Here is a 24335-nt window from a genome sequence, read left to right as displayed (position 1 = left end):
AACTAGAATGTCATTGCTAGGATTTAGGGATAAACTATGTTTTTTGGAGTTGTGGTTAATCTAAATTAAAGTGACTGGAGTATTACATTTGAATGTATTAAATTAAATAGGGAATTACATTAAATTATATGTTACATACAAAATGTTCTGTTTATTTAGAATAAAAGTAGATGTATTAGTCCTCAAAATGATAGTAGATTTGAACACATGCTTTGTGTTCTTGTATTGCCTATAGATGTTAAACTCAAAAACTCCAAGAGTTTCTACTGCAGCTGTTCCGTTTTTTGTGGACTGTGAACATTAGACTTCCACGATGTCTACCATGAGGTCACTCTAACCATATTCCTCTCTAAACATTGTCCTGCAGACCTTTTTTTTGCCCTCAGGCCTCAGCAGCTAACGGCTCTCCACTCAGAGGAAAGCCTCTCTTGTGCCACTGACATGTAGAGGTGCAGGTTCACTTGCCCTGCGTAGAGGCTTATCTACGGCTAAGCTAGGGGATGGACAAATAGAAAATCCATCCTCACTCTAGCCAGCCCGTCTAAGGGCACAGAGAGCCATCTGTCCATTCTCTGTGCAATAACTGAAACAAAGGGGGTCAAACCTTTAACGAGGACTGTAAAACTAGAAGACAACTCATTCAGGGGACACGAGGAAGAGAGGAAGAGGAACACATTAAAAGCACAGGTTAGTGCTTCATACTAATAGTTCTTGTCTCATTACAGGCCTTTCAGCTAATGTGACCAATAGAGGATTAGGCTTTTAGCTACTTGTGTGGCTGTGGGTTATAATATTGGCGAAAAGGAAACTACAATAGTCTCATTCGACCATTGACTTTAATCCCCTGTTCTTTTTACAATTTACATAGAGATAGCCATCTTGTATTCTATAAGGTAATATAGCCAGCTGTCCTGAATTGACACAACTACCCTTGTTATTGAGTTTCCATACTCTTATTGCCATTTTTTAACAGTACAGAGTGGGAATTTGAACATAAATGGATGTAACCTTTTTTAAACTAAGACTTTTGGCCAAATAAGGGGTTTTAATTAAAGAATACATATTCACCTATCTTCTATGCCCTTGCATACCTGGAAGAACATATTTTTTTCTTGAAGCTTAGATAGGACTAATCTTGTAGAGAGACTGTGAGACACAGGTTTTAATGTGGTTTGACGTAAAACAACAGTATTCATTCCCTAGAATACAACATAGTCTTGGAATCGCTTCTCTCATGATAAACTTTCAATTTCAATATGAATATCTTCAAAAAATATATATTATAATTTTGTTCTCAACATTACAGTTATTCAATAATATATGTTCCCAAAAGTCTAATTCCATTTGGCTAACCCAGATTATATCGTTACTAACACTATTTGTCACTGCTCAGTTTTGGTTGTTGTGTAGGAAAAGCATGAAGGATTGAATTAGATAATCTGTAGATCATGATAATGGCTGCTGCTGTGTATTAACGTTCTGTCCTGAAGTCTTGAGCAGGTGCTGACATGCTAGAAGTGACAGAAATAGGTCATAGGGGTCTTAAGCTTTAACCAAACAAATCCTGGCCTATAGGATTAGTCTGGGATGTTGCTGTTTGTTGGATGCATTTAGAGTACCTTGTCATGGCACAGAGAATGGAATCACACGTTAGCCTATGTGCTGCTCAAAAAGTCATTGAATGTCTGCTTTTGTCTTTGGCAAAATTATTTTATTATGGCCCATGGAAAATTTGCTCTGGCTCTTTGCCTAATGTTGACAACAAAAGAATGTGTCAATTTTTTGCATTGCTTGCTGGGAGTTGACCCAGGTCTGACCTAGCTCTCTCAGATTTTTTTCTTCTTGCTCATATGCATAAAATTGAAGAGTACCATTCTGTTGGATTATTCTAATGAATGTTGAGGCAGATGCTTTGTGAATGTTTTGGTGTCGTCAAACTGAAACCTTAACTTTTCCTTGTTGCTTCTGATTTTAGGTGTGGCATGGCGGCAAAGCATTTCACCCATCCATTGGTGTGAGTATCTAAGTGGGGTGACAGGTCACGTCTACAAAATATATGACATATACATTAATGTTTAGAGCAAAAATTGGTAATAGCTGGTGAAATATTTGATTACAATTTTGGATTGTGGAATAAAGCATTGTGTTTGTCTATACACACAGGGAAAGGTAGGGTTTACATATTAAGCACATATCTGGGCTGAATTTTTTATAGATCTTCTTCTGGCTTTCTGGGTATAGTGTGAATGGTCCATGAAACATTGTGCTACCACAGTTTGTTTGGGTACCACAGACATCACTTGATCTCCAGCCCTGTAGGACACAAGCAGCTCTATTTATATGTGTTATCTAATCAAAGATCTGCTTTCTGTCACCAGTTCTGTTTAGCCGGAACTAACGAGGGAGTCCCGTGTGAGCGTCACACCAGGGGGAGAACTACAGTGATTTTACCCAGTAACAACTATGAACCGTTAAACAGGATGATAATGATCAGCCTGGCAACACAGGGCTAGTGATAAAGAGTAATGGAACCACAAAAGCTTTCTGATATGTCGGGACCATTAACACTGGAGGCTTAGATTTCACTTTTGATATGATGGTTGATATGGCGGTTAAATATGTGAGGTCAAAAAAATTTAAGCGCATTGGAAAACTACTTTCATGAAATGATGACCATAATTAACATAATTATTAACCATTGGATTTGTATTGATTGCCGGTTACATTGGATTAATTTTACGGGTTGCGCTTAAATTTTGTATTGTAAACCAAAATAAATTGACCAAGCCAGGTTCATTTGAACTGTGTCCCTGTTTATTTCTGCAGTGTTGTATGAAGCTGAATATATAGTCTGGTGTTAAGAGTGAATATGTCTGACAAGGAAGATGGGGTCTCAGATGGAGGGATGAATGTTACCCTCACATTACGACTTTTGATGCATGGGAAGGTAAAACAATGTGTACTCATTACAGAATATTTATCTTAATAACGCTGTTTTTTTAAATATCCCAATGGTATTTACAGTATCCCAATGGTCAGATCACAATAAATATTACTGAATTATACAATTTTAGTCAAGTTTATGCTTGTTTGTTTTTCTCTCATTGTTAACAGGAAGTGGGCAGCATAATTGGAAAGAAAGGGGAAACCGTCAAAAAGATGAGAGAGGAGGTAATTTTTTTTTTTTACCACAGACAGTACATACAAAAATATATAGAATTAAGTTCATATGATTAATTTAAAACTCTGTTTCCAGAGTGGAGCACGCATCAATATTTCTGAGGGATCTTCTCCAGAGAGGATTGTCACCATCACAGGGCCAACTGAGGGCATCTTCAGAGCGTTTTCTATGATCGCTGAGAAGTTTGAGGAGGTAACTAAATCCTTTTTGCCCTTGTGAAAAAAGAAAATAATTTCTACACTTTGGGCAACATTTAACTCAAAAGGAACCAAAGCAAAATGAATGATTAAAAAAAACAATTTTTCAGGACCTCATGTTATGTGTTGCCCAGCGATCCAAGCCACTTCCTCCAGTTCTTATGTTCTGCTGCAGCATGGGTTTGAATACGGCCCACTGCTCTTGCGACAAATTGCTATTTCTTTCTCCACTGCGTCAAATCTAATATAAAAGATTCCCCTCCAAATGCATGTTAATATCCTGAATGTTTGTTGTCTTAACCTTTATTTCAGGACATTACAGCAGCAATGACAAACAGTACAGTAACAAGCCATCCTCCAGTGACACTCCGACTTGTGTTCCCGGGAAGTCAGTGCGGCTCCTTGATAGGCAAAGGAGGCTCAAAGATCAAGGAGATCCGTGAGGTAGAACAGTCTATAGGCCTGAAGGTTCTTCTATTTAGGTTCTTTCTTTCTTCCAGTTGAAGCTCTTTTGATTTGTGTTGGTCTGTCTGTGCTGTATAGTTAACTTGTGATACAAATTGAGGATCTGGCTACATTTGATTATCCAAAGCTAGCCTTTCGATTATCCAATAAAACAGCCTGGGGTTAAACAAATCATAGCTAAGACACCACTGTTCAGAGAGAATGGTGGAGTTCTAAACAATGTGCTCACTCAGTCTGATTCATCAAAGGAACGGGGCGCTGTATCCTCATGGTACACACCGTGAACGAACAACAAGGAGGAATACGCTATCCAAATAATTGGATGTCAAATATTTACGTGCTGGCACCATCTCGGAATGTAGAACCATATCGGTCTGTTGCAAGGGACTCATTTGTACAACATTTACTTTGTGCATGTCAAAGACATATAACTGACACTGTTCAATTATATATGAATAATACACAATCCAATTGAATCTGTTGGAAAGTATTGGCCTATCTGTGTAATTGACTCCCCTCACTCTATTGACACCATTGTTCAGACCACAGGTGCCCAGGTGCAGGTGGCAGGGGATATGCTGCCGGAGTCCACCGAGAGAGCTGTCACTATATCAGGCACTCCTCAGGCCATCACCCAGTGTGTAAGACACATCTGTTCTGTCATGATGGAGGTGAGCATGCCAATTCAACTAACACAGAGCATTATAACAGCTTCCAATAATTATTCTGGTTAAATTAATTGATATCCAGGCCTAAAATGGCTAGAGGTTTAATATGTCATCTAACTTGGGCTTAAACCATAATTATGTAGTTGTATCTAACTGATACCAAAATAATCATACTGCGTTGATAACGATTTGTGTGGGTTTCACCGTTCCTCACTGTTTCTTTGTGCCTTTAGTCACCGCCTAAAGGAGCAACTATCCCATATCGTCCCAAGACAATGCCTGGAGCTGTCCATCCAGTATTTCAGCAGCAACATCAAAATGCGTCACAAGTGAGTATGTTTTTTTGTTTGTCCAGAAGTTACACTTACAATACAGTAAGATTATTTCAAAATATATCTACAGTATAAACAGCAGCCCTTTGGCAATGGTGATGCCCAATGGAAAAGATCAACTGTCTTTCTACGGTTAATGGTGCTATGTTCAAAACAGTGACAGTAAAAGCTAGAATGTTCAAGGCATTAGGTACGAAGTTAACTTCTATTTGGGATTTTAATTGTGTGGGTATTCAAATTCCTTCCTGGAAAATGATAGACAAGACCTTGTTATGTGTCGATAAATTAAGTCACATTCCATCATTTAAAACTATGGAAGGCTGGAAGGATAGCTGCTTGCAACATCATTTTGTTATTGTGTATTCATTAACATACCTTCCTGTAGTTAAAGATGTAATTAAAAACGAGCTCTGGGAAAAATGCTAACAAGACACTCATTCCGCTCATTCTAGGAATTTCATAGAAATTAATTACATTTACAGTTATTCTAATTAAAATGCAGATTCGGCCTTTTCCTGGCATTTTCAATACTGAGTAATGAGGTTATGCAATTTTCTTGGAGTTTAGGCTACAAAAACAAACATGCTCATTGAGCCAAACAACTGCCAGAGTATCTGTTTACCACTAGAGGGAACCATCTGCATGTAATGCAATTTTTAGATAGTGACTGGTCAGATAAAGGCTTTAGCCTTTAACATCTTTGTCATGTGACATAACGTACAATGCTTTCTCATTTTAAATATGACAAAATCTATTATGACCTTTGTGGTCATAGGACTGGATACACAGGCTACATGTTTAAAATAATTCATTAAATTAACCTTTTGATCAAATGTGGTGGAATAAAATCAAATCAATGAGACCATGCAGCATTAATTAAATTTGTTAACAGATGGGGGAGTTTTATTTTATGATTTGCACCTGTTTTAAAAAATTATTAACAGGGGAGAAACATGGTCCTGTTTGCGTCATGCTTTAAAAATTAAATTGTAAATTTAAATTGTTAATTGAAGAAATACGACCAGAGTAGATGTATTTTATAAATCCCCTTGTGGTTCCAGTCCTGAATACTGATTGGCTAAAAGCTGTAATTGAGAAATGAATGACATGACAAAAAGAATACTTTCTGTTTTAATTATCTGTAAATAATTCATAATAGCTTTAAGGAATCTTTAAGGTTTTATATAGCCAAAATACTAATAAGGGCTGTATCCAAGCACACCCTGATGTGTCTTACCTAAGAACAGCCCACAGTTATGATATATTGGCCATATACCACATCCCTTGTGTCTTACTGTATAATTATAACCTGGGTTATTTGCCCTTTTGGGGTTGCGATTGGTGGTGTTATGGCTGAGACAGGGAGAGGTCACTATTAGATGAGACCAGGTTTTTGGGAGGAGCTGGGCTATTTCAATTGTATAATTACATGACCGGAGGGCACCTTTAAACCCCAGTGTCTCAGCTATATTTCCAATCTTGGCCTCTTACCAACCCAGCTACCTAATCATCCCCAGTTTCTAATTGGCTCATTCATCCCTTCTCCTCCCCCTGTAATTATTTAAAATGACGTTGCTGTAAATGAGAATGTGTTCTCAGTCAACTTACCTGGTAAAATAAATAGGGGCAGAAAATATTAAATACTAAAATAAAAGGCAGCTATGGGATATAAGGCCAATACAGAATATATACCTTAACCATGGTGTGTTGGGCATACAACACATCCCCTTGTGCCTTATTGCCTGAATATATCACATCCTCCTCTGGTCTTATTGCTTAAATAATAACCTACTCAATCTTGTTTCCTATTGTTGCAGGCCTTCACATTTCAAGGACAGTATGCTTTCCCACATCAAGATGTAAGTGGATTTGTCTGATCCAATAACACCCACCTCAGTGACCCACTCCCACCACCACCAGTTCTAAGCCATCACTGCGCCCTCAGCAGACCAACTAGCATGAATGAAAAACTAACACCATCCTGCACAATAGTCTTAACTAACACTAATATTAGTTTGCTTTGTTTCTAAAGAATGTGAGCAAAGACAGGGAAGATAAGAAAAAAATACCAACAATGATGCGACCCCTCTTGCTCACAGAAATAACACACAAAGTATTGACAAATCACCTCATCGGCCGACAGGATTCTTACAGCAAGCGTAGGACAGCTCACTGAACTAACACACACTTTGAGCTTTGTGTTTAAACTTCAGATTGGCTTCTGTTTTGTAGCTAAAAGCTGTCAGCTCCTCTGAAATAATCCAGTTTGATTGGTTAGTTCTAACTTCCTTCCTACCCTGCAGTTGACCAAGCTTCACCAGTTGGCTATGCAGCACATTCCCCTCCCCTCCCTTGGGCAGAGCAACCCTACCTTCCCTGGTACGTACCCAAGGCTCCCTGGGGAAGTCCATCTATCCCTTTCACTCTCTCTGTTTCTTTCTCTTCCTCTTTCTGTGCTCCTGTGCTCATCACACCATACAAACACCCTCTTCTGGAAGGAGCACATCTTCTGTCACTTCTTTTACATAGTGATTTTCGACTATGTCCGTAAAGATAGAGACGTTTATGAGGTGGCGGTCTATCTTACAAAGTCCTCGTCTCCAAAATCCTGCCCTAAACCTTGGTAACAATTCTGCTCCATCTGTACCATCTTCCATACCATCCCTGACCCATACCACTCCCTTGTATTATATCCCACAACAAACAAGCAGCACATAAAAAAATAACACATTATTCAAGGAGAATTATTAATACAGTTTCTTGATGTGAAAAAAAGAATGGTATTGCTGACCATATATTTCAAACAATAAATCCCCCAATTGTAATGCTAAGATCTATGAATAATCTGTTGTAATGTATAATTCAATATGTTCAAAGTTGTTAAATCAATTTGCTATTTTTTTGTCTCATGTTATACTGCAGTTTAATATTAGATGTACTGTTGTTTAAAAACAAACACGATGCCTCAGAACATAACATGCCGTGCATATGGAAACAAAGTAGTAGTGTACTGTAGTTACCATGCTTTGTCCTACTCTTCAGGATTGGATGCCTCTGTCCCCACGAGTTCTCAGGAACTGGCAATACCCAATGACGTAAGTCTAACTCAATCTCATCTGTACCATACAATGTAAAGACTATAGATCTTCTTTTAGGCACTGGTTTTGTTGCTGTAAACAGAAAATCACAGTTAAAAGTGTTGTTTTTCATGCTATGTAATCCAAATTAATGCTTTTTTTCTTCATGGTATTTTCTTATCTATGATATAAGCAGACAGATTTTCATGCAGGACAAATCAAAGTTGTCTAATTGGGAATGAGGTTTAAATGTCCAGACTGGGAGTTGGAATCTTCTGATATACCAGTTAGGAAGATACCACCTTGGGGGATCTAAAGTTTTAATTGATATGATAATAAAAAAGACACATCATTTGACTTATATGTTCACTTTACCATCTTTACCCTGTCAGTTTATTGGCTGCATAATTGGCAGACAAGGCAGCAAGATCAATGAGATCCGTCAAGTGTCGGGCGCTCACATTAAGATAGCCAGTGCCACGGATGGTTCGCCCATGCGCCAGGTCACCATCATAGGCTCACCAAGCAGCATTAGTGTTGCGCACTACCTCATCAATGCAAGGTGAGACTGTCTCCTTAACTCTGAGTGGTCGGGTGGGAGTTGGGACTCATAAGGCACTACAGGATACAAGATACAACTGACGGTAATGAGGAAAAACAGAAAGGGTAGTCAAGCAACAGACAAAATAGTAATTGACAGACAAAACAGTCAAACAGCAGACAGCACAGTCAAAGAACAGGCAACACAGTCAAGAAAGAGATACCGCAATCTGACAACAGAAAACACAGCGTTACACACAATGTTGCCGGGAGAGTTGTTTTAGAAAAAAAGCCTTAGTGCCTTGGGGTCTCTAACCAAGCCAGTGATCTGTCCTTAAAAAAGCATGAAAACCCTGTCCGTTACTGCTTTTTCACACACGTAACATTTTTCATTTGATTCTTCTCCCCCCTTTCTTTTCCTCCCCTCCTTTGCTTTGCCCTGTTCTCATCCTGTCTTTCTCTGGAAATGCCCCCACTTAACAACTTTTCCAAACCCCTCCCTCTCCGCCACCTCCCGACATGGCTGCCTTCCCTGTGTCTGTTCACAGCTTAGAGATGGCTAAATACACCATGCAGGCTGCTTCCTCCGCGTCGTCCATTGACCTCAACAGCATGAGCTTTGCTCAGTCTGCTCCCGCTGTCTCCACCCCCACCTCCATGGCTGTCATGGCTGCCACCACACAAGTCCCCGGCACCATCATGCACTCCCCATCCACCCTGCAGTCTATCCCCACCCAGCACTACGCCGTGCCCGTTTCCAGTCTGCTTGGCATGAAAACGCTCCCAATGCTGGCCATGCACCAAGCTGCTACCTCAGGCCTTCCGCAGGGTCTATCCCCTTACACTGCTAAGATCCCAACAGCTGGCATGAAGAAATCCGACCGCCAGAAGTTTGCCCCGTATTGACACATAGGATAAGAATTGACCCCCACACCCTCCGCAGGCATGTGTGGGGTCAATACCGCATAATACCTGTTCCCGTTGCGATACTTTACTAATTTGGACACTGTATGTTGACTTTATTGATGGAGGGTATCTTGCGAAAATGAAACCTGACCTATTTGAGTGTTACGGTATTGTTTGCAACTGTAAGTTAAGTAAAGGTAATACCTTTCCTATGTGCGCATACTGATCAATACAAAGGCATTTCTCAGGCTTGTAGTATGTGACGCACAGTTGATCCTTCCAAAAGAATTCTCTCAGCATCTCTACTTTGTATCGACATAAATCATTGAGCTGTGATGTTGTTTGGCACAGCCTCAAATAAGAATTTACTTTTTACCTGCTGCAGATTGGGTTACTGGTTTCATAAAATAGGTCTTACTGTTAAGTTTACTGTCACGACTGTTGTTGCCCTCTGTTCCTCCGTCATAGAATACTTTCCTCCTCTCCTCCAATAGGCTCTTGTCAGTGATAACAGACTTGGGTGTTCTGTAGTATCGTTACGCGTGCAGTGCGGATGGGATTCTCCTAAAACCACATTGGATTCTTATGGCTTTGACTCGACACAATAATCCCCATGGTCACTTCTCAGAACTGAAGCCCTGATGAACTGAACTGTATGGCCAGTTGATATCCTTGGTACATGTTGTTAATGCAGCACAACATTTTACAAATGCTTGTTAAAAATGTTTATGTTTGTATTTTTAATTAGAGTTCATTCTTAGTTTTGTTGAGCTTTTATGTTTTGTTACATTTGTCAATGGCATACGTTGACGGCAAAATAAATGGAGCTTTTTATGAAAACACATTTTTTGCTTTTTTTTTTATTGTTCAGCAAATTCTAACTGTTCAACCCCTTGAGGTTAGGCGCATTCATTTGAATAATTATTGTTTTCACATTCTCATGAGGACTGAGACAGAATTCTGATATGGTGGTAATTTAGTCTAGAAATATCTTTTGACTCTGCTAGATTCTTTTTCAATAATTCATTGTATACTGAAGTATGGGTTATTTTTGTCAAAAATAACCTTGCTCTAGGAACTAAGTTCTATATATATCCTGCATTCCTTTGGGAGAAATTGTACAGAGATGCATGACACAGTATAAAGAATATAGAGCTATGAGACTTTGTCATAGGAATTTTCCTGAACATACTATAGAAGGTCTAATATCTAGTTCAGATATTAGATAGAGTTCAGGTTGAAACATCTTTGGATATGCAACAAACACACTCGCACACAACCACACACAAATAGAGTACTCTAATCTCTGCCGATCAATATATCGGCCTGACTGTTGTGTACTATGTATCGCATCAGTGTTTTGATTTTTTTGTGGTTGGTCATAAATGACAAATCACATGACAAATCCTCTGTCTGTCAATACTGGTGAAAAGCTACTGAGTGCATCATGCTCTTCCTATGAAATAATATTGTGCTCTGTCAAATGACATGTAGGCCTGCCTCAAAGCTTCAGAAACTGCAATACTAAAAAATTGAGATGAACTTGGATTAACTCAAAACATCAAATCAATATTCAACAAATATTTTCTCACAAGTGCTCAGGAACCGCTTTTTCCTCCACTTGCCTAGTCAGGTTGGCTGCTTTCTAATAGCCAGGTGTCCTGTAGTCTTTCACTGTGACCCTGCCCTTTTGAACCAACCATGGATCTACTACTAAAAAACTTGTTTTTACAACTTGAACAATTTATCATTTCCTTTTTCTCCAAACCCATAATGCACAAGGCAGGAGAGGCACTATGGTCTTTCTGCTCTGGTTTAAAATGCTGCTGGAGATAATCAATTGTAAATAGGGGATGAAATGTAATGACAGTGAGTGAAGGCATTTCAACCTTCGGGAAAGTGTAACTACAGCAACAGTCAACCGTGGTACTTTGGTTCTACGATGCTCTGGGCAGTTAGGAGTTCACAGACTCTTGCTTAATGCCATATTAATGATTTCCTTCTCTCTCTCCCTGCCACATGGGCAAGGGAAGGCCCACTGAATAACTCTAAATAATCAATTGTATTAATGCAGCATACAGTGTTGGGAATGAAAAGCATTGTATGGGCATAATAATCAATCTGGAGGTTTGGAGATTTTCTGAAAATTAGTGAGACATTGACCAGTTATATTAGCCTAATTATGGTAGTCTACTGGAATGCTTTCGTCATCTACTGTTACAGTATTTTATTCTGAGTAGGGGGTCATAACATTTATATGCAGATGTGGTGAAATATAGACACCATTGGAATTTTATTAATTCACAATTTCTTTAAAAATAAATAGACATTTTAAAGAAATAATTGGTAAGAAAGAAGTTGTTTAATTTTCCACATTGCATGACTTATTTAATTTGTGTAATCTTAAATTTTGAATTTAAATTTAGAACACCAACACCCAATGACATGGAAAAAAAATTATAGACACCCGGGGCTAGTACTTGGTTATACTGCTTTGACAAAAATAAATGCAGAAACATTTTTCTTGTAACCATCAATCAGCTTGCTGCACCTTTCTGCAGGCAAAATTGGCTTAATTTTTCAGCAGCAAACTGCTTTAATTATCCAACATTTTAGGTGTTCTCCCTTCCAACTATAGTTGTCAGACGTTTCCATGGATTATGGATGTGAATCAGATCTGGACCCTTTGTTGGCCACTCTAAAACAGTCAAACTAATGTTCTTAACGGTTCCTGGGTGCATTTGATGTGTATATACATGTATGTATATACACTCACCTACAGGATTATTAGGAACACCATACTAATCGCCTTCAGAACTGCCTTAATTCTACATGGCATTGATTCAACAAGGTGCTGAAAGCATTCTTTAGAAATGTTGGCCCATATTGATAGGATAGCATCTTGCAGTTGGTGTAGATTTGTGGGATGCAAATCCAGGGCACGAAGCTCCCATTCTACCACATCCCAAAGATGTTCTATTGGGTTGAGATCTGGTGACTGTGGGGGCTATTTCAGTACAGTGAACTCATTGTCATGTTCAAGAAACCAATTTGAAATGATTCGAGCTTTGTGACATGGTGCATTATCCTGCTGGAAGTAGCCATCAGAGGATGGGTACATGGTGGTCATAAAGGGATGGAAATGATCAGAAACAATGCTCAGGTAGGCCGTGGCATTTAAACGATGCCCAATTGGCACTAAGGGGCCTAAAGTGTGCCAAGAAAACGTCCCCCACACCATTACACCACCACCAGCAGCCTGCACAGTGGTAACAAGGCATGATGGATCCATGTTCTCATTCTGTTAACGCCAAATTCTGACTCTACCATCTGAATGTCTCAACGGAAATCGAGACTCATCAGAACAGGCAACATTCTTCCAGTGTTCAACTGTCCAATTTTGGTGAGCTTGTGCAAATTGTAGCCTCTTTTTCCTATTTGTAGTGGAGATGAGTGGTACCCGGTGGGGTCTTCTGCTGTTGTAGCCCATCCGCCTCAAGGTTGTGCGTGTTGTGGCTTCCCAAATGCTTTGCTGCATACCTCGGTTGTAACAAGTGGTTATTTCAGTCAAATTTGCTCTTCTATCAGCTTGAATCAGTCGGCCCATTCTCCTCTGACCTCTAGCATCAACGAGGCATTTTCGCCCACAGGACTGCCGCATACTGGATGTTTTTCCCTTTTCACACCATTCTTTGTAAACCCTAGAAATGGTTGTGCGTGAAAATCCCAGTAACTGAGCAGATTGTGAAATACTCAGACCAGCCCGTCTGGCACCGACAACCATGCCACGCTCAAAATTGCTTAAATCACCTTTCTTTCCCATTCTGAGATTCAGTTTGGAGTTCAGGAGATTGTCTTGACCAGGACCACACCCCTAAATGCATTGAAGCAACTGCCATGTGATTGGTTGATTAGATAATTGCATTAATGAAAAATTGAACAGGTGTTCCTAATAATCCTTTAGGTGAGTGTACATGTAAGCATTTAGCAGATGCTCTTATTGAGTGTCTACATTTTCATACGTTGCCCCACCTTGGGAATGGAACCCACAAACCTGCTGTGCCAGCTGAACCACACAGGGCTTAACATTTAGAGTAACTGTCTTGTTGGAAGACCCTCAACCTACAATGGAGACTCACTAAACACTGGACTGTAAAACATCTGATGTTATGCTGATTTCATTATGCCTTTCACACGTTCAAGGTTCCTACTACTAGAAACAGCAAAGCAATTATACAGCCTCCCTAATATTTGATTGTGGAGAGGGTGTTTTTTTTGGTCAACATGTGGTTTGGTTACAGCTCTATGTTTGTTTAATTGGTCTACAGAATATTACTTCCCAGTAATTAAAGCTTGCTTGGGTTTTTGAGTTCAATCAGGTTTTCTTGTGTCACTTTCAGCAGTGTTGTCTTTCTATATACACCAACAACAACATGTACTGTTTCATGAAACACACCCTGCCTGTTATTAATTATTAAGATGTAATACATCAATATGTCAATACATTAGATTTGATTCAGATTTGGTTCACATCCAAAACATTACAAATATTGGTGCAGGGCATCCCCCAAAGGAGAATTTGCGCAGTTTGCTCCTAAAAAGCGTTAATAAATTCCAATAGAAAGGTTCAGTAAGCTCATTGGTGTTTACAAAAAGCATTTGACTGTTATTTGGCACCAGTGGCATCGTTAGCCCTGGGCGTCCGGGGCTAGCCCCGGATCTTTTAAGAATAGCCCCGGATCTCAAATGAAAAATAATAATAATAATAAAATTGCGCCTGATTTATTATCTATAATTCCGATCGCGCATTATGACAATCTAGACGTGTAGGCCGCTAGCGTGTACATTCAAATCCCTGTACTTTCTGTCCCAGGCGGGGCGGGAGTGTGGGCTAAACCCCGAATGTATTGTGATCCTAGCAACGCCTCTTTTTTGTACAAAGGCTGTGCAACCAATATCACACAGGTTTCTAAAATGTTGGCCATGTCTTTTGCCTAGCTTTATTTTCTATGAAATTGTAAAGTTAACAACATTTAAAACGTTTCTAGAACATATATACGTTGTCCCAAAGTTGGAGAAAATGTTTTCCTAATTCCTAATGAAAACCTTATAGGTAAATGTTAAACAAATGTGCAAGGATCTGTATTCGTGTGTGTGTGTGTGTGTGTGTGTGTGTGTGTGTGTGTGTGTGTGTGTGTGTGTGTGTTAGACCATCCTGAAGCATTGATCGATCTGGGCACAACCTCAGTTCACCATGCTTTTCTTATAACAACCAAATATTATTGCGTTTAAACGTGACAAGAGACCCTCAAAGAACCGGATATTGAAATCAATGCATTTAATTGGTTAAACTGAGGGAAACTTAACTCACGCTGTAATAATTTAATTATTTAGCAAAAATTATTTCCCTACCCCTCCTAGTGGTCAAGTCGACGCTCCCATTCTATTGAACCCATGGAAATGTGACGTAAGGACCCTAATGTTATTTTTTTTGTCAACCATACCGAAATCCTTGCCTATGTAGACGAGGGAGAACATTGGCGCCAGTCGCTTCGTAGTGTATCGAACAGACTACAGCGCACTTGTTGTAGGAAGGACGACCGCAAGTTGCGCAAGACGCATCTATTGACAAGCATATCATTGGGATCTATGCTACTGGAACCGTGTTCGCAGTAGTGTTTATATTATTGCCTTTATCCGACTGTTTTTTTTCTTTCATTTTCTAAAGTGATATGTTGTTTCCATGGGAAGCTTAGCTTGCAATAAAAAACGCTTTGACTTCTACCTCAACCCAACGGTAACCCAAACGAAAAAGGACACATGCAACATCCGACAGGTAACATGCTTTCATATTATCAGGACTCATTCAATTGTTTCGTAACTTTACAGGTCAGTACCCCATCGGTTCATTCAAAATAAAAGCATGTAGGATACATTTCATGCCAACTTTGTTAGAATTGGAAATAGTTGTGTACATCTCTGCTGATTCATAGCATCACGCCCTTAGCATGTACAGCCTATGGAATGGATTTAATAAAACGCGATAAAAGACAATTTGTATGCATATCTGAACATAATAGAAATTATTGAGGTATAGTAGTATGAAGAGCACGAAGACAGTCTACCAAGACTGTTGCACTCTGTTATGCCAACCAATCATAGCTGTTGTGTAGTTGCTAGACTGTGCCGCTATTTTCTGAATATTTAAAGGTTATATTGTAATTCGAAGTGGACAACTATGTTGAATCGCTTTCAAATGCTATCCAGTGATTTACGATGTTTGAAGTGCATGTATAATGGCTATGGCTGTAACAGGTGCTGTAAAAGGAATTGTGTTTAGGTGTGGATTTCAAAAAAATATTGTATTTCATAATGCAATGCGCATTGTCCTGTAAATGCCCCCCTTTGATTAAGTATTTGCAATATGAAAACTTGTATTCTATTCGCAATTTAAATAATTTTGAAAAAACTGCATCAATTGTGTTAGTAGACAAGCAAAATACAAATGTTCCTGGCACACATTCAATGCTGGATTCCAGAGGCCAATTTATCTTATTAATAAATATCGAAATGATCTGATTCTTTCCTCTAAGGATTGACAATATTTCAACAAAAGGCAATATTTGGATGAAAAGCGATATTGCCATTACAACGCATGCGCTCATTAATAAAACATTATACTGGCTTGTTGCAGTATCATATTGGATTTTAAGTTCCAGGGTATGACCAGGGCGATGGTGCTACTGGAGGGGAGGGAGTTATTGGACCTGGATCACTGGATCCAAATCTTGCTACCTCAAACAAACATCCAGAAAATAGGCCCCCATGTTTAACACATTAACACCTATTGAAATAAGCCTGTGACCTTTTGCACTTCTGGCTTATTTATCCCTGATTACACTTGAGGATCAGTACTAAGAATCCTAGCTGGTTTCCTGATGACCTACAATAGGCCTAGTGTAGTTGAACATAAATGTTTATATTCTTAAATACCTTTAGGGGTATATTAAATCTTAAATAAATGTAAGTTAATTTCATTTTTAGGCTTTTTTTCTTTGGATTTTGCGTTAGGGTCAGTAGTATATAGCACTGGGAAGTATGCAATACAGCATGATGCTGTAATGTAAAAAACTCAGTTGACTGTATTTCAATCTTTTCAACCCAACCTATTAGCCACAGCTGTTGGAATACATATTTCCTGTTACTTAACCTACACTTTCACAATACGAGTCCAATCCCAATGCGAATGCTTGAACTGCGTACAGTATGTCATCAATGTAAAAAATGCAAATGTCATGCGTGCTATGTGCAGAACTCAAATATGAGCCACAGAAAACTCATATGCATACTGAAAACCTGGTAGCTTGTTTAGTTAACATCCCTTGCACAATTCAATGAGAAAATGGTGTGTACTGTATTTTGTAGTTGTAATACAGCCGAGAGTGTCTTTAGACCGCAAAAATTGTCCTGATGACAAATGCATTTAAATATCATTTACATAATATGTAAATGCTATTTTCTATTCACACTAGATAATGAGAAAGTCTTGCTGGGCCAGAGGTATGCCGTAAAGGCTCAGAATTTGAGGTGCCAGTGTGAGATTTGTTTTAGTTCTTCCCAGCAAAATAAACTATTAGTTTCTCCAACCCTGTACTCATTGAGCGAGACATCGCCTTTTGAACTCAGTAGCTGCTAGGGGTATCTGTCAGGGACGTGTCTCATGTGACCTCAGGAAGATGACGTGCCACAATTAAGATTTTCACCTGTTTACACAATAGAAAAATGTATCTCAGATGCAAAAATCTAAATAAAACTAGTGTAAAAACTGTCTTTGTTTAAACTGTAGGGGAACACTGACTTCCCTTTAATTCAGTCTTTGATTTTGATGGTGGTGGTGGTTGCGGTGGTGGTTGCGGTGGTGGTGTTGGTGGTGTCGGTTGTGGTGGTGTCGGTTGTGGTGGTGTCGGTTGTGGTGGTGTCGGTTGTGGTGGTGTCGGTGGTGGTGGTGTCGGTGGTGGTGGTGTCGGTGGTGGTGGTGTCGGTGGTGTTGGTAGTGGTGGTGTTGGTAGTGGTGGTTGTGGTGCTGTCGATGGTGGTTGTGGAGGATTATATTGGTTGTAGACTGAATGATGGAATAAAACTGCACTGGAGGTAGTGGTGTGAAAAGGGCTTCACTGCTCATGTGATTAGGTGACCTCCAGCACACAGATGCAGCTGATTGAAGTTGTACAATTGACAAAGTGGTTGATGAAGCTTGTTTTCCTGCTCAAACGATATAAGCATTATGATGTCATAGCACAGTTGAGCCCTCTGTGGTATCACTGGCATCGGTTACAACATATATATAGGGCCACAAAAGAAGAAATTCATCCGTTTTTCTCTTCCCAGCTTTCTCTGCCATAGTCTGTTAACACATTTCTGAACCTTGAAGGTAATGGCATTCTCCACTACCATTTGAAGTTTTTTTTAGAGACACTCCCTGACTTAGCAGGCTGAAGAACATAGAATGGATATGATAATCATGAATAAACAATTGTGGTAATTAGTTTTTTATTGCCTGCAGAAGATTTAGATGTGGAGTGAGAACTCCACTCCAGAATAAGAATTTGTCTCTTTATAGATGTCTGTTGGACCAATAAGAATTAGAGCAGTCAGCCATGGAACAAGCCTATGCTCACAACAAAGGAGGAAGATCAGCCCCCCTGAAGAGCTCATTAATCATCCCCTAAATCTACATCAGTTGTATTGGCAAGACCTTAACTAATCCAATTGAATTTATATATATATATAAAAAAAATGGTTTCTACAAAGCAACACCTTCACACAGATGTATGGCGTTTTATTATCGAGGCCATCCTCACTATGACATACCATAGTAAAGTTATGATGTAGCCTGATTAATAAGACAATAATCTAGCTAACATATGGCACAATTCCGGTGTTTCAGGGAATTGTAATGAATCTGGAATTCTCACTCTCTTCAGTATCTTCAATGAAATGTTGCTGAGATCTGTGAAATTGCATCAGTGGGCGCTATGGAATATTTTGAGATATAAAGACAACCTTGACCATAAACAGGAAAATATGAACTATGTCAACAGTAATGTTTAAACCTGCCCTCCTCGACAATGAATAGCGGATGTGTTTATTTATTCTGATGTAGTACAGCAGTAATGCTACACACCTAAATGTCACTGGAAACCAGGCTAGTCTGTCAGCCAGACTGGCATCAATGGGCTACTCATTCTGTGCTGATAAAACCATTATGCTTATATTGTATTAAACAGAAATAAACCTGTGGGATTATTAAACCACTGGGATTATTTCCACATGCAGTTATTCTGCTGCGTTTAATAACAGATAAAAGGCAATAACAGACAGGCAGTATGAGAAAAACAATGAATGTAGAACTGAATAGAGACACTTGGCTTTTGATGATTGGTCTGAAAGCTATTTGGAATCCAGCAGGAGGGGAAGTGGACAGTTAACAGTCAGCAGAATATAGAGGTGGAACTGTGACAGCCATGCACCAGCAGCTGTTGTGAGGTTACGGCAAACCGATCCAAATTATCTCCTTTTACTAATGAGTCACAGGCTGTATCTGTTGCAACTCTGTGCACCTCATTCTACCTCCTCAAAGGGCAGCGAATTTGCCTGGCTCCATGGATTTAGAACCTGGCTCAAATGCAGCCGTTTAACAGAACAGAATCCCCTTACATATACTGCTGGCAAACCAGTCAGGTGTTGACCATTCATTTTCATGTCAAGTCTGTTCTTTGTATAGATTGGAATAATCTTAAGGATTGCTAAGGGGTTCTTGTTTTAAATGCATGACGAATGTTTGAGGTTGTGATGTCTTGACAAGTGTTCATTCTGTCAGCTATCTTGTTTAGTTCAAATTTTTATCAGTATATTCAAAGTTTGTACAACAGCCCTCATGTAGTTGGAAAACGCTTTTTGATTCTGAACATGGTAGGAGGTAAGTGGTAGCCTAAATATCCTTTATTTCATAGATTTTTTTTTTGTTGCTAAAAGGCTATAATTTTTGTCTATAATTTTGGTCATTGTTACTTCCCTGTTACTTCCATCATGTGCATCATTCAACCATTTTTACCTGTTATCCAGAGTTTTGGTAGACTGATAAAAACAACAATGGCAAAAGCTGCCAAAATGAACACTGACAAAGTGGCTTTCAAATGTTTAGAATTCAGCTTGAACTTCGCTAATACCCTAATCTTAATAGTAACTTCAAATAACATTATTTCACAGGTCTAAAGATGCATTCTGTAATTTAAAGAACAACAAATGATAAGGTTTGAGAAAATATATTTTTAACAATTACATTTACAAACAAGAGAGGTTATTTTAAAGGGTTACTAGTTGAACCCATGAGGCAGTTATATTCTTTAGCGATCAAAGGGTATATATCACTTATTGAAAAGTTGAACTAAATAAATACAATGTTTTAATTCTTACTGATAACGTTTTGCTTCTCTTTATTTTATCGTAAAGCAAATTTAGGCAGGCTCAGAGAAAGCTTAATGTGCATATTTATATACCATCTGTTCTTTCTTGAAAATACTAATTAGACAATGGTAGTTGAACCTATTCTGTTTAAAACAAATTCTAACCAAGAAGTATTCAACAGCCCTTACGCACTTTGACCAACAAACTGAGCTTGCAGGGATATGGCCCACCACAAGGGGTTGCTAGAGCACGACGAGGCAACTCTGTCCAACAACAGCCACACCCACACCGGACAGTCCTGAGCCAATTTGCAACGCCACATGCTGTTGTTACTATGGATTTGAAGGGAACTCAATGTTGGTGCTAGCAAATCACACAACCACTTATCTCTGCCCCTGGAAACCGAGGTTGCAGAACAGAGTTGGGAGTTTGTTGGCAAGGGTATCATCAACAAAAAGCAGCCTGTGCTTTATCTGTGCTAAATAAAGTTTAGGACAGAAACTTTATTTACACACACAGACCAGAACCAAGGATATACAGGCATGGTCTATTCAGCACCATTGGCAGCCATTACATTTACCTCTAGGAAAGCTATTTTGCTGTGTTTTCGCCATTAATATTTGTGTAATTGGCCCACTGAAAAACATGGCTATCCAAAGGCGCCCGTCCCCATATGTGGCTCATTACTGGGTTTTTCATCGTTGATTCCTTCCTGTAGCTCATTGGCCCCTATGGGGGGCCTTGTGACAGAGAATATGGACTCTGTAGTGTAGTTGGTCGTGTAGTCGTGGGAGTAAGAAGGGAATAAATGCATCCATGCTATTATCCAACATGCAGTCACTGTAGTTCATATAGTTCATTCCTGGGAAATGTGCTTACACACAAATCACCCCCATTCTTCAGTGAAGATGGGGTCAAGTTCTTTGGAGCTGTCTCTCCGGCTGGGTTACAGGGTGCGGTGTCACTGCTACCAGCAGTGGGGTGATAGCATTTGGCAAGTTGGTGAGCACACCATCTCACCCCACTGTGTGACTGGCTGCTGAAAGATATAATAACCTCCATAATAGTGCTTCTTCCCGATGGCCATTAAAATGTTTGCAGTCCATAACTAAGTGAGGCTTGCTTTGACAGTAGTACCAACTAGTGGCACTGCCATTAGTTGCAGTAGCACCTGAACCCAGTGGAGAGCCGGCACATTTTTATTTAAACCATTTTTCAGGGTTGCTTTTTTGGGGGAGGGGAAATCCTCTCTCCGTGTGCAAATAATTTATGTCGAAGGTCCAGGCTGGCTGTTAAAGCCAATATTTCCCAGTTTCCAAAATTGTTCAGTTCGATTGTAGGTGCCATTTGGCAGGCGCCTCAGAGTATATGAATTCAAAATGTACATGAGCCTCCAGCAATTACAGTCAACTGGCTGGTGGTGGTTGAGTCAAGGGAGCGAGTTGTGTCATACACATCCATGTTAATGTCCAATTCTCAGTCTCTAGGCTTTTTAGGAATCCAGGGAAAAGAGCTGTCTGACTTCATCTCAGTATATTCCGCTGGGTTCTGGCTCCAATTAGCCTAATTTTGACGGGTCACACAGTGCTTACACTTACTGGGGATTCAGTGATAGAAGATGTTCCCCTTGGGCAATTGTTAATGCTGCCTTTCCAGCATTGAGGGCTAGTAAATCGCCTGAACGCTTCTCCCAGCTGAAGCCAGTTGCTTTTGGTGGCACTGCCAGGTCTAAGGGCCTCAGCCTAGCTTTTGGGACCTCTGGTACTACCACAGGGCTCCCATGAGCTCAGTTCTAGAGAGTGATGTGACTGGATGATGGCAACTCGGTTCGGTGGATATGAATACTATTGAAGCTCTGCATATCAACTACCTGGCGCAGTTGGCAGTGTTTATAGCACTCTGTCGATTCTTCCTATAGCTGTCGGATCAGCATGTGCTGGTGTGGATCTCATATCTTCCCGACTATGTCAACCTGCTTGCAAATCTTCTGTCGAGGAGGGTCGAGGCTGCTGCCGTGGTCATTCTGGACATGGGAATTCTTTGGTAAAGACAACGTACAGATTTAGTTGTTTTGAAAATACTTGTTGACCCTAACGCACGGACAAGTTTGGTACCTAGGCCCGGACGGTTGGAATTTGAAGAAGAAATCCAACGTGATGTGAAGGTGTGATGTCCAGTTCTCAAGGGCACTTATGACTAGATGTTTTGCAATAATTAGTGGGCGTTCAATCTGTTGTGCCCAAATATTTTTATTTTCAGAGCTCTCTGGTGGACATGTCTTTTATTCTCCACTTTGAAAGTGTATGCCGCAGCTACTTCAGCATATCATGTGAGAATCAAGGGCACCATTCCAGGGGTCCATCCATCAGGTGTTGCACCTTAAAAGGTTTGTAGTGTCTAAGACACTCAAAGCTAAGTTCTCCCATTTGGGACTTTGCCTGAGTTTTTTTCCCCGATACTCTCGGTGAGATTGCCTTTGCACCCATTGGAGTCTATTAAATCTGTCTCTTCAACAAAAGTGTTCTAAATGTCCCTGCTTCTGGATTTAGCTTGAGTTAAACATTGGGGATATCTACGCGTTACCTGTGCCCCCTCGTGTACCATATTCTCTGTCCGGTTTGGACTTTACACACGCATAGAGGAGACCCTGAAATTCTGTGGATTTGGCCAGCTCCATTTTACTATTCCAGTGGATGTCACAGCTTCCATTCTGGTCCGGATTGTTCTTATGGTGGGCCCAGGAGTGGGTCATTAATTCAGTGTGCAGGGTATGCATTTCCTATTGGGTGGTCTGCCTTGGGCCACTTAGTTCGGTGTACTCTGAGCCAGCTTGTGGAATGATTGTCCACCTAGCTGTGCTTTACCGTGTGACGGACTGAAAAGAAACCCACAATTACGACTATAACAACTGTAAGGAGAGTGTGAGGTAAAACCTCTATGCAAACCCACGGTGTCAGTTCCTCAAACCTGAGCTGCAAATATATCACCTGGCAAGGATGGGGTTCCAGAAGGATGACCTTTTCAAGAGGTGTGATTGTTCTTCAGCAGAGGCTGCTAGGGCGTTACCTCCCATAGCTGTGTCATAGCTGGTTCCCTCCTTCATAGACAGACATGAAAGATTATGCATATACAATTTATTTAAATTGTATTTAAGAAGATAATGTAAACATTTATACTGCAAAACATCTATTTGTATTCATTGTAGGAAATGGAGGGTAGCAAAATGGCTGGTCCCACTGGTGCTATCTAAAGGTCCAGTCCATTAATCTGTTGTATAGATCAATAAAAACAAAGAAGGCTATTACAATACCAATGTTTTTTTACTACTTTAATCTGTGTCCCTCTGTTTTAAGTCATTGGTGGAAAGGCCTTGAAAATCACTGATAACAAAATATACAAGGACCTTGAGTTTTCTCTCTAGTGGCTGTTATCAGTGAACAGGGTCTAGATGAAATTATTAGTTAATAGGATTTTTTGTAAGGATTCCATCAATAATTTGATGTTTCAATATTAAGGGTCACTAGCAATTGTAAATTGAGGGGAAATACCATTGTGAGAGAAATTATTTATCATATTTTATTATTTATCATATAGTCTTCAGTTGTGACCTTTATTTAATACAATCTTTTTTTTTTAACAATGCGTCTCATTGTTATTAACATCATTTGTGTTAATATGTTATCATAATGGTAAAAATGTAAAGTAATTAACTACAAAATTAGTTGATTTAAAATTAGATGTACCAACATACATTATGAATGGAAAAGTAAAAAAAGATTAAGAATTGCTTCCTAAATGTAATGTACAAATGCCACCACATTTCAAGAACGATCGTAATACCTGAAATGTGTAGTCAATAGGCTTATTCAGGGATTTGTATGTCTATTCAAATTGTCAATCTCATTACATATACTTTAAGGTTGTCTTGAATGTGAAGGTAATTTGTTGCTTGGGAAATATGAATTGGTAATGAGTTTCATACAGAGATTGCTCTCTATAATAACTGGTGATTAGAGGAAATTTGTTCTAGGGGGGTATCAGAAACCCCCAAACCCATCTGTATGGTTTGATTATAATGTGTATTTTTGGTATTCACCAATGTATCTTTTAGAAGTAACAGGGTTTCTTGAACAGAAATACATTTCTGAGAAATATCACAAGACCTAACAGTAATTTACTCTGACCAGAAACCTTGAGGGGTGTTGGTGCATTCTGCTGATATTTGTTAAGAGAGTGCACTAAAAAAGCTAAGCTGGCATCTCTGTTTGGAGCTGTCTGGTGGTTTTGTAAGACCTCTAAGTGTGACATGACTGAATACTGAATCAACTTACTACATGAAGTGAAACTTTCTCTTTCTTATAAGAGGAAACACTGTTTCTCTTATAAATTAAATAGCCTTATTTTTTACATTATTTTTATGAATAATTACTATTTATTTGGAAGAGTACAGTACGGTAGAATTTGATTCAGTACAGTGTGTACAACTATAACATACTATACAT

At 39.4% G+C, this 24335-nt stretch overlaps 2 protein-coding genes across 4 annotated transcripts in view; both read left to right on the top strand.

Annotated features, from left to right (window-relative positions):
• Positions 1-183: 183 nt before the first annotated feature.
• zgc:110045 (uncharacterized protein LOC664755 homolog) lies at positions 184-10210 on the top strand. Of its 2 annotated transcripts, none has more exons than XM_010898083.5 (13): positions 184-687; positions 1976-2014; positions 2827-2947; positions 3115-3171; positions 3257-3373; positions 3691-3822; positions 4386-4514; positions 4745-4840; positions 6661-6702; positions 7147-7222; positions 7886-7938; positions 8313-8482; positions 9009-10210. In XM_010898083.5, the coding sequence occupies exons 3-13, from the start codon at positions 2870-2872 to the stop codon at positions 9364-9366; spliced, it is 1308 nt and encodes a 435-aa protein (XP_010896385.1). In that variant the 5' UTR covers positions 184-687; positions 1976-2014; positions 2827-2869; the 3' UTR covers positions 9367-10210. The 2 variants fall into 2 exon arrangements, with proteins under 2 accessions (XP_010896385.1, XP_012987576.1); XM_013132122.4 differs by having other exon boundaries at positions 185-687; positions 9861-10210.
• Positions 10211-14666: 4456 nt separating this feature from the next.
• Positions 14667-24335, top strand: part of vwc2 (von Willebrand factor C domain containing 2) — a 40119-nt gene continuing 30450 nt past the window's right edge. The window contains exon 1 of one of the 2 annotated variants that reach the window (XM_020047196.2): positions 14667-15202. The gene's annotated coding sequence lies outside the window, so the exon portion shown is untranslated. The remainder of the gene's footprint in view (positions 15203-24335) is intronic. The other variant, XM_010898082.3, reaches the window with a different exon arrangement.

This window comes from Esox lucius, chromosome 6, assembly GCF_011004845.1.
Source record: "Esox lucius isolate fEsoLuc1 chromosome 6, fEsoLuc1.pri, whole genome shotgun sequence".
Taxonomy (NCBI): Eukaryota; Metazoa; Chordata; class Actinopteri; order Esociformes; family Esocidae; genus Esox; species Esox lucius.
This window is presented reverse-complemented; position numbering and strand designations above follow the sequence as displayed.

Bases quoted from the DNA above. Each gene is read 5' to 3' on its own strand.
- zgc:110045 (XM_010898083.5), top strand. From the start codon at position 2,870: ATGTCTGACAAGGAAGATGGGGTCTCAGATGGAGGGATGAATGTTACC. The intron at 3,172-3,256 runs GTAATTTTTTTT...CTCTGTTTCCAG, and splicing joins TCAAAAAGATGAGAGAGGAG to AGTGGAGCACGCATCAATAT. The intron at 7,939-8,312 runs GTAAGTCTAACT...TTACCCTGTCAG, and splicing joins AACTGGCAATACCCAATGAC to TTTATTGGCTGCATAATTGG.